Source organism: Erithacus rubecula, assembly GCF_903797595.1.
Source record: "Erithacus rubecula genome assembly, chromosome: 2".
In the NCBI taxonomy this organism is placed as follows: Eukaryota; Metazoa; Chordata; class Aves; order Passeriformes; family Muscicapidae; genus Erithacus; species Erithacus rubecula.
Genome location: NC_136685.1, coordinates 93,400,306 through 93,419,271, shown reverse-complemented (window position 1 = coordinate 93,419,271; position 18,966 = coordinate 93,400,306). Strand labels below are relative to the sequence as shown.

At 36.4% G+C, this 18,966-nt stretch overlaps 1 protein-coding gene across 3 annotated transcripts in view; it reads left to right on the top strand.

The window, feature by feature from the left end:
- Positions 1-18,393, top strand: part of LIN9 (lin-9 DREAM MuvB core complex component) — a gene marked incomplete at its 5' end in the record, with an annotated part of 39,222 nt that extends 20,829 nt beyond the window's left edge. For all 3 annotated transcript variants that reach the window (XM_079298375.1, XM_079298376.1, XM_079298377.1), the window contains 9 exons: positions 4,792-4,949; positions 5,329-5,462; positions 6,434-6,553; positions 6,718-6,819; positions 11,550-11,630; positions 14,917-15,042; positions 15,391-15,573; positions 15,676-15,773; positions 17,001-18,393. In XM_079298375.1, coding sequence (XP_079154501.1) covers positions 4,792-4,949; positions 5,329-5,462; positions 6,434-6,553; positions 6,718-6,819; positions 11,550-11,630; positions 14,917-15,042; positions 15,391-15,573; positions 15,676-15,773; positions 17,001-17,106 — 1,108 coding nt within the window. In that variant the 3' untranslated portion in view covers positions 17,107-18,393. The remainder of the gene's footprint in view (positions 1-4,791; positions 4,950-5,328; positions 5,463-6,433; positions 6,554-6,717; positions 6,820-11,549; positions 11,631-14,916; positions 15,043-15,390; positions 15,574-15,675; positions 15,774-17,000) is intronic.
- Positions 18,394-18,966: the final 573 nt, after the last annotated feature.

The following is an 18,966-nucleotide window of genomic DNA, read 5'->3' as shown; positions in this document are numbered from 1 at the left end:
CATTTGAATAGTAGAAGAAGACAGTATCTTAAGAGTAGTAAAAGTCATTTTATAGAGGTGTTCTCTGAGCACCTCTCTCCTTCATGCACTTTATTTCTTAACTGCATGTGTCCATGTAGTTTTCATAAGCTCATGCTTGAAATGTTCTCTTCCCACTCCAGATAACTGAAAGTCCAAGCTAAGATGTGTTAAAGTTGTTATTGTATCTTCTCTACTGCAGTATTAAAGTTGTTATTGTATCTTCTATACTGCAGTGCTTCCTGGCCTGGAAGAATTGGCCAATTTTTCACTAAGTTTGTTTTTTTGGTTTTTTTTTTTCTGGCTATAACTAAGTCTTCATGGGGAAAATAAGTGTACATTTTCAACTCATTTATTTTATTATTGTGTTTAAATCATTTTATAGATCCTCAACTTTCCCTAGATTGGCTATCAAGACAGATGAAAGATAAAGTCACCCATAAAATATTGCCCATTGTAGAGAAAACAGAATTTAATGAAGGACATAGAAGTTTTTCATAATTTAGAATTTTTAATTCTTAAACCCTGTGATTCAATTCAGCCTTTTCACAAAATCTACACAATTTAGCCTAGAGAAGGCTATGGGAGGATCCCATTTTTGTGTATAAGTATTTGAAGAGAAGGCATAGAGAAGATAGGGCCAGGTTTGTTTCCAGCATTATCTGGAAACAGGAAAAGAGGGAATGGGCACAAGTGAGGTGGTAGAACCTCCATCCTTATGTGCACTCAGAGGTTCTCTGGACATGGTCCTGGGAAGCCTCCTAGAGGGGTTCTGCTGGAGGGGTTGGAGGAGATAACCTTGAGAGTCCTTCCAAACTTGACCAGTAGTGTTGTAAGTATTGTTTCATAAATTAATCAGCCTTTTATTTCTGTAAATGCAAACAGTAAAGCACGGAATCCATTTCTTCTTAGATCACTGAGTCAGATTATATTTTGCATGATGGAGACCATTCATCTTCTGTACCTACAAACAACCTAAGTAAAAATTGTCAGTCAAGGAAAGACAGCAGAGCCAGATTGAAAATAGCTCCTCTTGGAAAGATGCTCATTTAATTTGAGCTTAACTTAGCTTTTTGTCCTTCGTTGTCATGCTTCCTCCTGGGAGAGAAATGGTGCATTTGTATCATCAGTTTCTCATTTGACTTTTGCCAAAAGTGGTTTCCTCTCTGAAAGATCAGCTTGCCTCATTCAGCATTCTGATGGACCATTGGTAGAACTTCAGTGTCTTAGAATAGTTTGGGTTGGAAGGGACTTTAAAGATTGTCTGGTTCCAGCAGGGGTTGGGTCAGAGGATGCCCTGGGCAGAGAACCTGAGTGCAAAGAGCAGAGTGCAAAATCCCATCCAGCCTGGTGGGTTGCAGACTTCCTTTTGTTTTTCAGGGGTTCTTTGGGTTGGCTTTTTGCTTTTATTTTTTTTAAGCCATGGGGAGAGTGGTTTTGAGTTTGATTTGGGTTTTTTTTGTCCAGCTATCATAGAGTTTTTTGTTTTTTTTTTTTAAAGAAGGAAAGACTCATGCCAAAGGAACCAAAGGTCACAATGGGCAGGAAATTGGTTTGTCTGAATTCTGAAGTAGAAGTATCTGACTGCATAAAGAGTCTGATTGTTTATTAATGCAAAGTTTGAGTTGCTGCTTTATAGCAACATAAAATAAACGTTCTTGTTTTTTTTTTATTTCTTTCCTAGTTTACTAATTTTTTTAATTCCTGATAGTCTCTTTCAAAATGTCAAGAGTCGTCTTTGGCCTTAGTTTTAAAAGACTTGGAATTATTCTAAATCATTTAAATTCTTTTTCAACACAATTTTCATTACCTCTAGAGCAAAGATTTTTGTATTTTACCCGTCTTTAAGGATTTTTTTCAGTCTGTCCTCATCATATGGAGGTAAGTTGTGTACCATGTCAGCATTGATATCTCCCCATGAGGGATTTAAAAAAAAAAAAAAAAGAAATTTTGCACCCACAGTGTTGATGGCAGAGGATAATAGTGTCTCTGTGATAGTTATGCACATGGTTGTAATTTTTTTTTGTTTAAAAATATGGTAGTATTTTCTTATGTCTGCTGCTACCTTAAATGTCCTATCACACATCAACAGTGTGCTTGATTGGCACAGCAGTATTCTTCATGAGAGCCTGCTGCAAAGCTTGTAAGATTCCTGCAGACTGTGGGGAAAGATATGCTCCAGAAAAAGGAAGAGGTAATAGTTAGTTTTGTGTACTCTGTGTAAACTTAATTTGGCTTGTGAAATAGCAGTGGATATGAATTAAGCTTAGGTCTGTTTGTCCTGCCACTACGGTATGGTGGTGATTCCTGTTAATTCAAATTCTCACAAGGAAGGTAGAAACTGAGAAGAATGTTCAACCTCTTAAAAAGTCTCTACAGAAAACTAATGAGTTTGCAATTTTGATCTGTACCATAGTTTTAATCTTCATTTTTTCATAGGATGGCACGAAGATGGTATAACCTTTATTAAATGCATTTAGGGAATGTTGGGGTGGAGGTTGCATTTAACAGAAGCCAGAAGTGTGTTGTAAATACTTTCTACATCCATAGTTACAGCATTTGGGACTGAGGCTTTTCAAGACCACCCAAGTTCTCAGTAAAACAGTAGTTGCTGTTGTAGGGACCTTCCAAGGTCAGTGATTAGCATATAAGCATTTGAATTTGTGTTTCTAAGACCACAAGTCAAAAAACATTAAGTGATATTTACTGTTCCTGATGCAAGATCCTGGACATGATTAGAAGGACTAATATGAAGTCTATATTGCTTATATTGCTTTTTTTTTTTTTTTTTTTTTTTTTCCTGTTTTGTTGTCTTACTGTGGTTAGCCATCCTTCTCCTCAAAGCTCTGGTCTACATTTTGCAACTTGACATTCATAGCCCACTGTAAGCATCATTTCACACCTGTTCCTCCCTAGTAGTAAACATGAAGTCAATAGCATCAATAAATGAGAATATCCAAATAAGCTTTTCATAAGTTTTCCAACCACCATCCCTCTCTGCCACATCCCTTTCCAGATATTTTAAATTCCTAATCAGGACACTGGAATAGTACATAATTCCAGGTAAACACATTCTTCTCTTCGATGGTTAACTGGTGAGTGGAACACACATGTACAGCTTTAATCTACAACAGAATTTTTAGGCTATACAAAGACTAGTGGTGATTTTTGTGCTGATAATGATTGGAAAGCCTCATATGGGAACCTTCAGAGCTGTGCATTTCTGCATTACCTGACAAAAGTACCTCACAGCTTCAGTTCATTCTTGCTTGTTTTTTTTTCCCCATGTCTTGCTTAGGACTAGGATCTCATTGTGTTAACACTGGGAAAAAGCAGGTGGCCTATGCCTCATATAGCTTAGAAAACATGTATAAATAAGATAAAAGGCAACTGATGTGTGCACAGGGTGTGAAACTGCTGATCAGTGGGAAAAAAATGGTCTTGCCATTCTGGCAGCTTAGTGCATACAGTCCTCTTGTACACAATGCCAGAAAGAGAAATTGTGAAGAAAAGTGAAAGGGCTTTGTGGAACTGTCCCAGTGAGGGGTATACAGAAGAAAACCTAAGAATGTTTGCTTCAGTGTATAATAGGAAAGTAGTAGAAACAGACTTGGAAAAAGGAGCTGACTTCTTGGTACTGTGCTGGAGATGACTGAGGAACATCTTGATTTAAATCAGAAAATAATTTGTAGTACAGTAGAGAGAACCAGCAAGAGTTGATAATGTCTTCTAAAATAACTTTATGAAATAGAACTTACTATTGAACAGTAATCAATATATAACTAAATGAGTTCCACAGATGATATTCAATCTGCATTTGACTGCAGTAAAGCAATTAACAAAGGTGGCAAATTATTTGATAAGTAACTTTCTGCAATCAGGCAGACTTAAAATAGTATTTGTGCACCTTTTAAAAATTACTTCTTTCGTTGGCACAAGAAGGGAGAAACATTTTTAGTAAGGAATGAAAGATAGGATTGAGTCCCTAATGTCTTTGTGCTTGGTGCTTATCTCCCTCATGAATCTTACCTATTCAGTAGGTTGGAAATGAAAATTAATAAAAAGTAAGCACTTTGGGAGTAAGCCTTCAGTCTTTTATATTGCATTTTAAGAACTACCCTACCCCCCAAAATAGGGAAGGGGACTACTGCAGCAGATCTGATTTTACACAGTGGCCCAAAATCAAATAAACTTTGACTATGATCAATCTGAGAACAGTTCATCTGCATAACAGAGATTATGGGGTTGACCTGTGCTCTGCACAGGTGCAAGAAGGTAAGACAGAGAAGTGCCCTTTTATGTGCTGAGTCTGGTGCCCTTTCATACTCAGTTAGTTTAGCTGGGCTCATAAGCACAAGTGAAAGGGATCTCCTGTGTTTCAGTAAGTGCTGGCAGGGCACTCACAGGATGCTCCTCACGTGCATTGGACTGGCATCCAGAGTGTACTGGGGCCAGCTTTACCTTTGTTGTGACCCTAGATGGATTATCAGCAGAAAAAATCCTAAAAGGTTGTACTCTTTTAGAGGTAGTAATGCAACAGCTAGTATTCCTGAGTATTTTAAAATAGACTCTTATTTTAAGGGTGAGAATTCTGAGGAGTAAGGTTGTTTAAATGCATTAAACAAGATTTTTTTTTCTCTTGAGCACATCACCCCAAGCTTTTTCATTTTCTCTCACTGATCTTTTAAACTGTGCCTATTTATTTTATGTATCTTCACATATATATGTTTTCAGTGATGATTTTAAGTATAATTTTATCTAATGATATTGCAGGTGTTCTTCTGCATTCTTTGAGGAAGAGAGGTCAGCGTTAAAACAGAAACGGCAGAAAATCAGACTTCTGCAGCAGCGGAAAGTTGCAGATCTTTCACAGTTCAAAGATCTTCCAGAAGAGATTCCATTACCACTTGTAATAGGAACAAAAGTTACAGGTAATCTCTTAGAAAGAAACAAAATAAGCAGCCAAGTGTATTTTGCAGATTTTAGTAGATCATAATACACTTAGTGCACATAATTATAATAAATGTAAGGCATCAAAAATTGTAACAGTTTTTGTTAGTTCATTGAGAAGGTGCTTGTGAAGATTAGATGGTATTTTGAAAACAGTAATAAGGTTTTGAGGTGCAAACTCAGTATGGCTTATTATTTCTACTGTTTAAGTTGTAGGGTTTTTTCCATGTCTAGTATATCTAACAAATTTTGGATAGAGGGAGATGCTTAATTTCAAAGAAGATGCAATAATCTGGTTTTGTTATTTGTATCATGGTGTTGTAATGTTTGGTTTCTTGGTTCTCCTGTTGTTTTTTTCAGCCCGTTTGCGAGGTGTCCACGATGGTCTGTTCACTGGACAGATAGATGCTGTAGACACTCTTAATGCTACCTACAGAGTGACTTTTGATAGGGCAGGTCTTGGAACACACACAGTTCCAGATTATGAAGTTCTTGTAAGTATTAATGACACATTCTAAAAGTAGCTGTAATAAGCAAATTAAATTTTTAAAATCCACAATGATATGCTTTAATCAAAAATAAGAAAATAAAACATATTATGCCCAGGTGGTATTGTCATAAAGTAGAAACAAGCATAACAGATGCATGGGAAATTCCAGGATAATGAACTTTTACTGTTTATGGTTTTGCAGAGCAGGCTAATCCTCTATGATTAAAGCATAATGGTTCAGGATGGAATAATTTCCTAGACCAACTATTGTAGGCTGTTACAATAGCCTGAGTTCAATATGAAGAAGTACAATGAGTAGTACAAGATCCCAAACAGAATTCTGCAATGGAATCCTGCCAGGATTTGCAGAAAATGTTCCAGAAAACCTGGCCATTTGTGATGTGCTGAAGTCAGGAAAGGCCTGTGGAAGTTGCAAACAAGTATTATGAGCTGACTAAACTTGATTTTGAAATTCCTTGTGCTAGTGAAGCTCCCTGGGAGGATGTTGTTTTGGTCAAACAAGTGGAGATTATCTCCCATCTTCTAAGATTTTTTCCTGCCAGACAGTCCAGCCTAGACTGTCATGATTCTGGAGGACCTCACTTTCTTTTGTATCTTGTGTAATGTTGGATCTACATAATTCTTCTAGTCTCTTCTTCAGTCATTGTCTGAATTTGGAGCCTCTGCTGACCTCCTGTTGTGATTTGTCTGCCAATAGCATTTTTGGAAATGTCCATGTAGGTTTTATTTGATGTGATGCCATAACACTTGGAAAACTCCAGCAACACATTAGGATTTTGAAGCACCTGCCTAAACCAAAAGCAAAATGTTCATCTTCTCATGCTGTTGGCTTGGGGTGTGGATAGGCACGGCTAGTCCAGATCCCAGAAATAATTCCTGTGTTCCAGAAGGACAAAAATTAATCAAACACTGAAGTATATCCTTCCTTTCCCTTTCTCTGTCCCTGTCTGGCAGAGTAATGAGCCCCATGAAACCATGCCAATCGCTGCCTTTGGACAGAAACAACGGCCCTCGCGCTTCTTCATGACTCCTCCCCGATTGCCATACACACCTTCCCTCCAGTCTCCCATCACTGTAAGTTACTGTTTCCAAGTGGTATTTAGCACTGAACTATTTTTGTTACATGTTGAAGTAGTTTTGTTACATGTAAAAAGTTGAGGTTAATTTTCTGAAGTTATTTAGCAAGATCAAAACCCTCTAAAAATAAGCTGTTCATTTAGATGTTTTATCCTTTATAGGACAGTGATCCTTTATTAGGACAATCTTCATGGAAAAACAAAATTTCAGGCACAGATAGTGAAACATTAGGAGGCTTTCCAGTAGAATTCCTCATTCAAGTGGTAAGTATTAACTGCAGCTCTTAATTTTGTTGTTTATTGTAAGTTTGTGTTTATTCTGCCAATTCTGCAGTTCAGTGACCTTCTGTTAATTTATGACAGATATGGTAATAGCCAAATGAACTTTTGAGGAGATGTTGATATTTGTTTTTATTCTTCTTTCTTAATTTCCTCACTTGTTTATAACCTTTGAAATATGCTGCTTTTCAGACCACAGAGGTCTTCAAAAGTGTCTTGATTTCACAGCTCTCCCATTTTATCTTTAAAAAAGTGTTATTTCTGTGAGCAAACTTTAAAGCTTCTTTTTTTATTTAAGATATACTTGCATTGTGTAAAGAACATTTGCCATAATATGTACTATCATATATATTTTATGTTACATAGTGTTCTACCTTCTTGGAGAAGCAAAGCAGCACTCATTTCCATGCAAGCAAACATTCTTTTTATAGGTAACACAGAAAATACTTTTTTGTCTTCAGCTTTATGAAATAGTTCCTCAGTGGTTTTTGTTCACCAGTTCAGAAGAGCACAGACAGGTAATGTTAGGAAGCTGAGGTTCACTGGATATTAAAACACATTGAAGTATTTTCCAGGATGATGGAAGAATGTAATTGCTCATGTTGTGTTAGCTTAAGATCAGTGATTGAAGTCTTGAACAAGGAAAGCAGTTTTGAACATGCCAAAGGAGATTGGAATTATACATGTTTAAAATATTAAGAACTGAGAAATAAAATGCCTCTCAGATTTTCAAGTCTGTGTAATTGGTCAAAAAAATTAATTTGTGTCCGTAGCTCACGTGACACACTAACATTTGGGCCACTCAGCATAATGAATTTTATGTTTGACAGAAATCATGACAGAATCATCTATTCAGCTTTTTTTAGAGGAAACTTGTATGAAGCTGATTTTGAAAAAGGTGGCATGGCATCTAGCTTAGCTAAGAAAATTTAAAATAGGTGTAGTTGCACATACAAGTTGAAATACATAAAAGCTACAGTATTTATGCAGCTATGTATCTGCAGCTGTTTGAGTCATAGTATGATCAGTGAGACTAGGTAAATAAGATGAACTGAGCATTGCAATTGTTTAGTACATGAATTTGATCTGTTCATGATATTGTTTCAGCATTTTAAATATGAAAGTTTGTGATTTCTCAGTCATGTTTGGCTGTGTATTGCTACTCAGTATAAGGAAGTTTGAGTTTTACAAGCATAGGCCTATTGCTTGTATTGCAAATGGTGGTATTTTGCAAAGATACCATGTTAATATGTATTTTTGCTTGAAGATTTTCAAAATGCTTTGAGTAAAATAAATTCACAGATTTTTGGCATTTGTCTATTTGAGCAATGACAAAGAATCACAGGATTTAAACATTGATGGAAGGACTTGAAGCATTATTTTTAAGAATCAATTTTTAAATTCGAAGTTTGAGGAGATTCTGAAATTTAGTGTTGTGAAATGAGACTGGTGAATGCTGATTATTGATTGTGCTGTGTTCACCAGTCCAAATGTATTTTTATGCTAACGGTTGCTGCTCAGGATGTTTTAGCCTTTCTGATAGACTGGTACTTTAAAAAAGTAAAATCTCTTTTTCTGATTTAATATTGATTCAGGAAGTAAATGGTCAAAAACCATCCAATTCCAAGAAAACTTTCTGGAAAATTATTCCAAGCAGTTATTTATAAGAGGAAAAGAAACAATTTTATGGGAAGAATTTTGAGCAAAACAGAAAATACAGAGCACACCTCAAATAAGATTTCAACCCAGCTCCTTGTTTCCCTTATCTGAAATTAATTTGGAAGAAGAGGAAGTGAATCCAAAATTACATTCATACAATGACAAATAAATGTTAGGGATATTCTCTTTGCATGTAAATTGAACCTGTAAGCAAACACTGGGACTTGCAATGACTATCTTAATAATTGTTCTACACTGTCTTAGTTTATCTAAATCCTTATATTTATTATAATTACATTACATTTTGACACCTGGCTCAAAAATTAACATGGTATTAAGAATAAATTCAGCAATAAATTAGTAATAAATTTTATTTTCAAGTCTTTCATGCTTAATTCATTATGTAATGTATCCTTAAATATTTCATATGCTATATGGCAGGTCAGTCAAAATCGATAGGTTGCATTTGCACATTCTTGGCAGTATTTAAATTTGGAGGATGTTTTTCCAAGTATTCAACTACAGGGTTTTTGTTTTTCCCTTCCTCCCTACTTCCTTTTTTGTTTTGGGGTGAAAAATAGGATGGAAGGCAGTGCTGTAGGACAAAGCAGATGTTGGCAGGGTCGCTGCATGCCCGGTAGAGGGAGTGTGGTGATGCAGCACAGGCACTGCAGTGACCTGGTGTCTGCATGTGAAGGAGGAAAAGGGGGATCTCCCCAACTTAAATGCAGGAGGAACAATCTGAAAATGGGTACTTGATTTTTGGCTGTTTTCTCCTTATGAAAAATTTTAAAATATTGCATAGTAAGTTATCACACACTGCAATTTGAAATGTTGGTATTTTGGGACTATCAAATGAAATCAGAAGTGAAGATCTGAACAGGCTGGTTGGGTTGTTCCTTCCATTTCTTTTAATGTGGAAAAGCATTGTACTAAAAACTTGTTTTCAGTTTATTGAGAACTATAAATTGCGGCAGTGAACAGGATGAGTTGTGGTGAAAATAGAGCTTTTAGGCAAGAATTTCTTAAGACAAATAGGGACTATTCAAATAGACTGAATTATAGCATTCACTGGCAAATGAAAATGGAGGTCTGTGTAATAAAATGTACCCCTGAGAAAGAATTTGGGGACATGATAGATACAGTGAAAATCCTTAGAATCAGATTGTTCTGATCACTGGAATGTATCTTGGAATAGGATGAATATAGTAGAAAGTCCAAGCTCATCAAATGGAGAACTAGAGCTGTGCATCCTCACATATGTCTGCACGTCAAAGTAGAAGTTAAGAATCAAATGCCTTGCAAATTGAGAGAACAAATTTTATATTCTGCATTTATTTGGGGACTCATCAACTTCATGAAGGAGAAGAATGTGTGAGGCAGTTGTTGGATGGTGATGACAGCAGAGCTTGACAAGTAACTTTTTGGCAGCAGATGGTGTACAGTGCTTTTCTTCCTCCCAGGTGTTTTATTGGCAATATGAACACTTGTGTGATGTGTTAGAAACTAGATCAGAGAGAGAGTCCAGTTCACAAGTAACATTTTTGCTTTTCTTTCTTGCCCCTTCTGAACTTATTTTTTGACATTATCTCTTCTGTGATTGGGTTCTTAATGCAAAATGCAAAGAGCAGAAATGCAAGTGCTGGCTCAGCAGAGGTACTGGGGGACAGCAGAAAGACAGAAATGAGCAGCTGAAATTGGGAGGCTGATAACCCACACAGTGTTGCCTCTGTGCCTCTGACCATGGCCCACCATCCATTTGTAAGATGTATCTGGCAAAATATTTGGAGTAGAAAGAAAGAAGTATTGATGCCATTTTACAGGTTTAGTGTCCAGGTGTGTCATTCAGAATACTGTTACAGGCTTCCTGTGCTCACACACAGGAAAGATGACAGTGAACAGAAAAAGATACTGAAAGGGCCTCAGAAGTTTAGGAGATGAAGAGTCCTTTAAGGGAGTGGAGTCTGAAAAGGCTCAGGTTGTGATTAGTGTGGTGGAAGAAAGTGGAGAAGAGATGATTTATTGTCTCTGAATAAACAGGGATAAATACAAGGAGGGAACACTATATTTAGCTGAAAACCAGTTTTGGCTGTTTGGCAATTTCAAGCAAATTGCTATAAAGTGAAAAGGAATCCATTTAGCATGGAAATTCCCAGAATATTCCTCATTAGATGAAAGAGATCCTGGAACAATTTTTCTAATTACAATTTGTGAGGGCAAGCAACATGGCTGCATTAAGACTGAAGTTAAAAATCACAAAAGGGATTATGTATAAATCATGTGTGTTGAACTCAGAGTTCCTATTTCTCCCAGTCACATGTTTTACTGCTAGGATGCAGTTAACACCTCTGGGATTTATAAAATGTGAATTTTTTTCTCTGTTGACTCCACTAATAAAAGTGTTGCTGGTTGTAATGAAGCTAGGATTTCTCCATGGCCCTGGAGTATGAATACTTTCACAAGTGATGAGTGTGTTGAAAGTGTTCCCAGTGATTTCCACTTCAGCCTGCTAGGTCCCCAGGGTGGGAGACACAGGGTATTCCCATTACAAAAGAAGGAAATGGAAAGCCCAGAGGTGTTCTGTATAAAATGGATCCAATCTCTATACCAGGGTTTACTGCAGTAGTTTATACAAAGGGCTGGTGCTTGGTGGAGGGCACAGCTGAGAATTCTGTGGAAAAAAAAGTGTAGTAAGGTGAGTGATCCTAATTGTAGTACCATGACCATAATGCCCTTCACTCTCCTTCAGCCTGTAAAAGAAAAAGGTTCTTAGCCTCTAGCTGGCCATAAATCATACTAGTTTTCCTGTAGAGAATTTCAGATGATGGATTTTAGCACTCTTCAATTTAGGGCACTTGGAATCTCTTTAAAAATCTCTGGAAAAATCCATCATTTAATTGTAATTAATTTTTATTTCTTATTCTTAACTTGACCAACAACTGAAAAATACATTTTGAATTATGAAAGAAACAGGTATAATTTTTATCTTGAATTTCTGTGGCATTTCAAAACTGCTTAATGATCTATTCTTTCTAAAAATAGTTCCTTTGTTTTAGACCAGGTTATCGAAAATCCTTATGATCAAGAAGGAACACATCAAACAATTGAGAGAGATGAATACAGAAGCAGAAAAACTGGTGAGAATGTTCTCTTTTTGGTTATTAAAACAGGATATGCTTTAACAGCTAATGTAAATAAATTTAGTTAGGAGTATAGTCTAAATAATAAGTGTATTTTATTGCTTTCTACGATATGAAATGTCTATTATTTTTAAAGACAAGTCAGAGAGGTCAGTTGTTTCAAATAGGATTCTCCTTTGAAAGCACTGTGCTTTGGAAACTGATTAATGTCAACATCAGTGTAGCACATGTCACTTAACACATCAAGTAAGGAAATACTATGTACCTTGAGAATTTGGTGTACAGGTTTATATGGTGAGATATTTATGCTAAAACTGTTTTGCAGGTGGTGGATACTGATTTATTATCTCAGCTTTCTGGTTAAAACAATTACTCATTTCAGAGATTTTTGTGTAAAGCTGTGAGTGCCCTTAACTGGCATTTAAAGTTACAGTACCACAGCAGCTACAGCAAATTAGCAGCAGCAGCAGAATAGTTTTTCTTGCTAGCTTTATCTAATCAGCAATCAGCAAATCAAAATTAAAAGAGTGGCTCTTCTACCACCCATGGCTATAAATTAACTTGAGAAAGCTCTGAATCTTCTGCAAGCATCCATCCAAGGCTGTTGTCTCTGCAGTTTACAGAAGGCTAAAGGTTTGTGGAGAACAAAAGTCCCTTTTATTTCTTGAAACAAAACAGTTGATTTTTTTTTCCATGTAAAATATTTGAATGTTGAAATATGTGATTTACTGTGGTGAGATTTCTCTCTATGCCTTCAGTGATCATGTGCATGTGTGCATTCTGTTACTCGGCTTCCTCCTGCCCCATCCCTCTGTCTCTGTAATTTTCTTCTTCTGTGCCATGGTGGTGTTCTTAAAAACCTTGTCATTTCAGTTACTATATTATTTTTCCCATACATCAAACGTTTTGTATTTTAATTTTGTGTGCTAGTAACTAAACCAGATGCAAAGAGAAGTAAGATTAAAACATGTCATTGCAACCTGCAAGTGTGATAATGAAAAATTACCAATTCTTCTTAAATTAGGTTTTTTTCCTGACATATTCATACTTTGCATAGATAAGGAGATCAGTAGGAATGGCAGTATCCTTCCTCTAGGAAGAACCTGAATCTTAGTTCAGTGATTAAGTCATAAATTACCTCTATTGTTACTTTTCTTGGTCTGCTTATTCCATGAAATTGAAATGGCAAAAAGGCAACTGTGAAGGAAAGGAGAAATAGATTCCAACCTTGATACATTTTAGCTCAATTGTAACCTGACTAAGGACTTTGAGACACTTTGAAATTCTTCCTTGCTCTATTTCCTTTGAAAGCCAGCAGTCCTAAAGCAACCCCCATTACTACTCAAGGCTGTCCTGATAAAAATAGAGGATGTGATACCTTCCTATTGGGCCATATTCTAAGCCCATCTTCTAATCCTCTTTGTCCCTGGGCAGCCCCATCTATGTTTGTGCCACTGAGTATGTGTTTCTTCTCCTTTAAAATGTATTTTCTGTGAACAAGAATGATTTTCTGATCCCAGTTTGCTTCAACATCAATAGCATACCTGAACAGGAATAAAATTGAATCCTTTGAGTTCATTCAGGTGTACTTTAATTGTCAGACTTTGCTAATAATTCTTACATTTGTCATTTGATATTTGTTTGAGTACCACTGCTGTTTGGTTTAAAGTAATCCTTTTGTGAAAACTTCTGTTTAATGACTGATTCAATATAGAAATATTGGAACTGACCAAAATCAGAAATGGTGCTGAATGTAGGCCATTATTATCTGGCAGTAATAATAAATTTACACAAATCAGGGGATGCCTTCAGAGGGGCTATTAATGTATACAGCTGTACATTTTTGTCTCATTTTTCTTGACACCACTGTACTAGTCTGGGTTGGATTGCAGCCTAAAAACAAATTACTGTGTACATAAAACAGTAAACATTTGGATAAAGTATAAATTGAAAGGACTGCAATAAAAGCAAGGTAAAGATAATGCTGGTTGTCTCAGAGAAGCATTTGGATCTTTGGTGACAGAGGTGTTACCTGCTTCCATCTGCTGAAAGCCATCCATCTTTTGTCAGTTTAGCTGTTCATCAGTGTTTCCAGGTCTTGGGTTGTGCCCAGGTCAGAAATAGTACTGGTGCTGAGAAATATTTCTTTTGCCTTTAGCCTTTCCTCTCCAACAGGGATTTCATAATTGTCTGCAGCTTTCACAGCTAAGCTGGAGCAGTTCAGTTTGCTCTAAGGGAACTGGTCACTGGAGAAGGTCTGAGAGATTTTGTTTTTTTATGTTCCAGGGCTGCAGAAAGTATGCCTAATTTATGCTACTTTCCAGTAGGAAATTCTGAAATTTCCAGTAGGAATTCTGAAATTATGGTGATAGTTTAAAGCCCTGTTAAGTTGGTACTCAGATTTGTAAATCCCTGGAGATCATCTCAGTGATTAGCTTTCATGGGGAACTTTGAACTGAACTCCTAACTGAAACCTTTTGGGGTTTTGACCAGGATTATCCTGATGGAGGCTCTTGACTTTGCAATTTGCTTTATCTTGTGTGTGAAATCTATAGCTACAAGTTTTAATTGTAGGAGATACCTAGATCTCAGTCCTATGGCTGGGACTACCTCTAGCTTCTCTTGCAAGAGGCAGTTTGGAGAAGAAATTTTATAATACATTGTATGTTTTGCTTCAATTTCATAAATATCACCCAAACATTGTCAAGCTGTATTCTGAAAAGAGTATAAGAGAAAAGGTACTTAGTTTGGTATTTATTCTTTTTATGGGAAATCATGCTTAGAAAATTCTGTCACCAAACATAAGCTCTAGTAACTTATTTTTTTGGCAGATTTGTTAGCTGTAACAGAAGGTGTGTAGCAGTGAGTCATCCTCAAGTCACCAATAACTAAGTAGCCAAATGTTCTTCCCATCCTGCAGCAAAGGTGGTCGAGGCCATATTGTCCTGTAGTGTTCCTCTGCTGGCAGGATAGTTCTCTGCTCAACCAGCAGGGAGAAGCCATACCCACCTACTGGAGGAATAAGCAGGTCAGACCACAGTCATCTTCTGTAGCATTTACCACCATAGATTATTCAGGAAGGGAATAAAAACATGGTTGTTACCTACACAGTTTCACTCAGAGTTACAAATAGTAATACCATATATATGTTAACATTTTTCTATTTGACACCAGGATTTCAAATATCTCAGCATTTTCTTAAGTAAAAACTGCTTTGAATGAGTTCAAAATCTGTAGCTGTACAGTATCATATTAACTTTAATATGCTTTGTGTTTTCCACAGAAATCCTATTCCATGCCAATCAGCATTGAGTTTCAGAGGAGATATGCAACTATTGTTCTGGATCTAGAGCAACTAAACAAAGACTTAAATAAAGTTTTGCATAAAGTTCAACAGTATTGCTATGAGGTAAGATTTTGCTGGAATCTCTGTGAACTTGGTGGTTTTGCTCACCCTGAGTAGAAAGCAAAATTTCCAGGGAATAGGGGGTGGGTGGGGGTCACTCTGACATGAAACTTTTGGTAGCTGTGTTGGATTCCTTCTCTGGAATTTGAGCTGCCTTTGAGCAATACTCTTCCTGATACCAGTGGCCAGTTCTTAAGTAGACATAAAGAAAAACCACTGTGTACTATACACACACAAACTGTCTTTGAAATCATCTTGTTTCACACATCCACCAAATGCAAGTTATTCATGCATATTTGTGCATGTTATTCTCATGTTTGCAAATAATTTCTCCTCTTCACATCTCTGCAGCTTGCTCCTGACCAGGGCCTCCAGCCTGCTGACCAGCCCACGGATCTGAGGCGCAGATGTGAAGAGGAGGCTCAGGAGGTCGTCAGACAAACAAATACCTTGTCAACAGGACAGCTCTGTGTGGAGAGTGAAAATTTAACTGATCTTATCTCTAGGCTTACAGCAATATTACTGCAAATTAAGGTAAAAAGTTTGCACAAAATATCTTCTCCTATACAATACATAGTTAAAGCTCTGCCAGTTTTCTGTACTAAACTGTGAAAACATTTTTGTTTTCTTCTACAGTGTCTAGCAGAAGGAGGTGATCTGAATTCCTTTGAATTTAAATCACTAACAGATTCATTAAATGACATCAAGAATTCATTAGACTCCTCAAATATCAGGTATTGCTTTTTGAATATCTAATTCTTAATTATGCACTTTGTGATAGTTCTTACTGTATTTTACAGGTGAAGATTGATGATAATGAAGGGGTTTAATCTGGTAACTTCTACTTATAGGAAGGGTCCCATATAAAAGGTGGACTTCTTAAAGGGAATGTGAAATGAGCAGTTTTCTGTTTGAAACTACCAGTGAAGTAACATGTTTTAAAAAATGTTTCAAAGTGCTAAATTGATGCAGCAACAACTAGGCTTTCTTGTTCTTTAGCAATTTATGACAACTAAAAACTTATTTTAGAACATTGTCAGATTTTGAAATCCCACTAGTATTACAAGTTTTTTAAACCAGAGAACAGTACAATTTCAGTACTCTTTTAGCATATTCAACCTCTTGTCTGTAAATATCAAAAGGTGTCATATGAGACAATTAGAGGTTCTGAGCAGCTTCAAGATTTTAAGCCAAGAAACAGAAGAGCAGCCATATTGTGCCAGATCAAAGGCCAATCTAGTCTAGGCCATTTTTTCAACAGCTGTCACAAGCAGCTGCCTGAGGAGGTATCATAAAGCAAGAATGTAGTAGCAAGAGCATAGTGATACTTGTCTGGAGTACCCTGCAGCCCCAGCAATTTGTAACCAGTGTTTTATGCTGCTAAATGATGTCATTTAGAAAATAAACTTAAATGCTAAGTATTTTTTTATATCCTTGGTATTGGTATTGCTACATAATAATGGGAGGCTGCACACATGAATTTTTAATTTTTTAAAATTTTTTTCTAAAGATAGTAGGGTGGCCTTTTGATTTCAATATAGTTATTGAGAAATGCAAGTTTGTAGCATTTTTCATTAGGAAAAACAATACCAAACCTCAGACATTAGTGAAACTTCTTTATAATCAACCCTGCAAATTGCATGTTGGAATTGATTCAAGTAAAGGTTGATGTACCCAGCAAAGAAAGTGATGATGTTTCCATTTCATGGTACTTATTTTGGCCATTTTAGCACCTCTTCATAATATTTTAATTTCACTGGCTCTGGTCATATTAAAACCTTACTTTAATGCCCAAGTCAGTGACTTTTGATTTCTTGCAGCTGTTTGTGCAAGTTGTAATTACCCATATTTGTTTGTCAAGTTGCATTTGTAAGTACTGCTCTTAGATTGATCTGAATTTTTGTATATGGGGTTTTACATATGGGGTTCAACATTTCTTTCCTTCTTTTTTCTTCCCATAGTTGTTTTCAGAATAACGTTGAGATCCATGTTGCACATATTCAGAGTGGTCTGAGCCAGATGGGGAACCTACATGCTTTTGCAGCTAATAACACCAACAGAGACTGAAAACTTCCTTTCAAGTGTACAGCAAGTAGTTCTGGAAAATCTTCTTCCATTCTATAGGCTTCACCAAATACCCTACTGCCAGAAGATAAGGAAAGAGAAAACCTCTCAGAAAGGACCCTTTTAAATATATTCTATCTGCTTCTTAAGGAAACCAGCATTACTGGCCAGCATTACATTAGATTTCTCCATTTGTTATTCACATGTAGTGGTTTTGCTAACCAGTAATCTCTTAGTAATTGCATTGATTATAGTAAACTCAAAAGCATACTTTCATATAATTTGAACTTAATTTTTAAAAGTTCAGATTAATTCTGCACACCTCTTGCTGTTGAATCTCCTGGTATGTTAGAAGTGCTGAAAAGGAAATGGCTTGAGTTAGTAGCCACATGGCAGGTCTTTGTTGTGTAAAGCTATGCCTCTGTGTAGCTCTTCAGAGCTGCCAGGTCAGCCCTTGGGAAGCCTGAGTGTTCCTGCTCCAAGGAAGCAGCAGCAGCACACAGCCAGCAAACATAAGCTGTAAACTGGAGGATGTTGGGCAGGTCTATCAATCAGTCAGTGTCCTGTTGGAACTCTTAATTTATCATAACTTATAGAAGGAGTCTAATGAAGGAATATAAAAATGTAACTGTTAACTTTCCAGAAAGAGATTGGTTATGGCTTTTTCCCTTCACAAAGGGCAAAAGAAGTGCTTTAGGTGGTATTTTATAGAAGTGACTGGTTAAACATTGTTTTTCTGAATTCTTGTTTGTTTTGCACAAGTTTTAAATTGGGTGACTGGTTATTCAACTATACCCACCATATATAAATATGAAGATTTTTATTATTAAAGATAACCAGTGATGTAAACTGCAAAAATAAGAAATGATAACCTGCCTATACCTTTTGGAATGTTAATCTTGTAAAAAGTGTGTATTGGTTTGTTTAAATAGTCTTGTAAAGCTTCTGTGTAATGAATTGTTTCCAGATATGGATTTTCAGAGATAGTTGTAGAGATGTTTTTGATTCTTTTAGATGCCTCATTAAATAAGGTCTTTTATATGTTAATGTATAAAGAATATGTAAACAGGATTATTTTCAATTTGAAAATTTTGTATAGTTTAAAGATGCTTCTGTATTCTGTGTTGGTATTGTGCCACTGCAAAACTTTAGTGCAGAGTTTATATTTAGCTAAATTTGTTCTGTTAATTAAGAGAAATGCATAAATCTTTTATTCTCGATGAAATTTGTAACTGAATAAATTGACCTATGAGAGTTGATATATTTCACAAAAATGCAAAATTTTTTGCAGATGGTCTCAGGTCATTTTTTAAGAGAAGCTAATTGCTGAAAATGAAATGTTTTGAGGATGAGGTGAGTAGCTGTTTGAAAAGGTATTTTAAAATTTTGCAAGGGACATTATAAAATAATGATAAACAGTAATTTATCTGAGTTGCCCAAGAAAACTTACCTCAGCTAACTCAGGAAAAAGGAACCATCCCCTTACAGTCCTGTACTCACGTGCCTGCTGCTCCCTCTGCACACCTCTGCTCTGATCCCATCCTGCTCTGTTGGGACTCAAGCTCAGCATGTGAGGAGCAGGACTTCCCAGTACAAAACCAGGAGGGTAATCTGCCCTGTTCATAGCAGACATCCCAAACTGAGAGGGAGACAAGCTGTAGACACTAGTACATACCAGAGAGTTTGGGAACCTGCTTTTCATGACAGCCTCTTATCCTACTGGGCACAGAATACATTGCAACAACCACCACACTGCAATCTCCACTCTGATTCCTTAAGTATGATGATTTTTACATGTGGATACTTAACTGTGCTCTCCAGCATGTTTTCTTTTGATGTCAGTTTTTGTACTTCCACATGTAA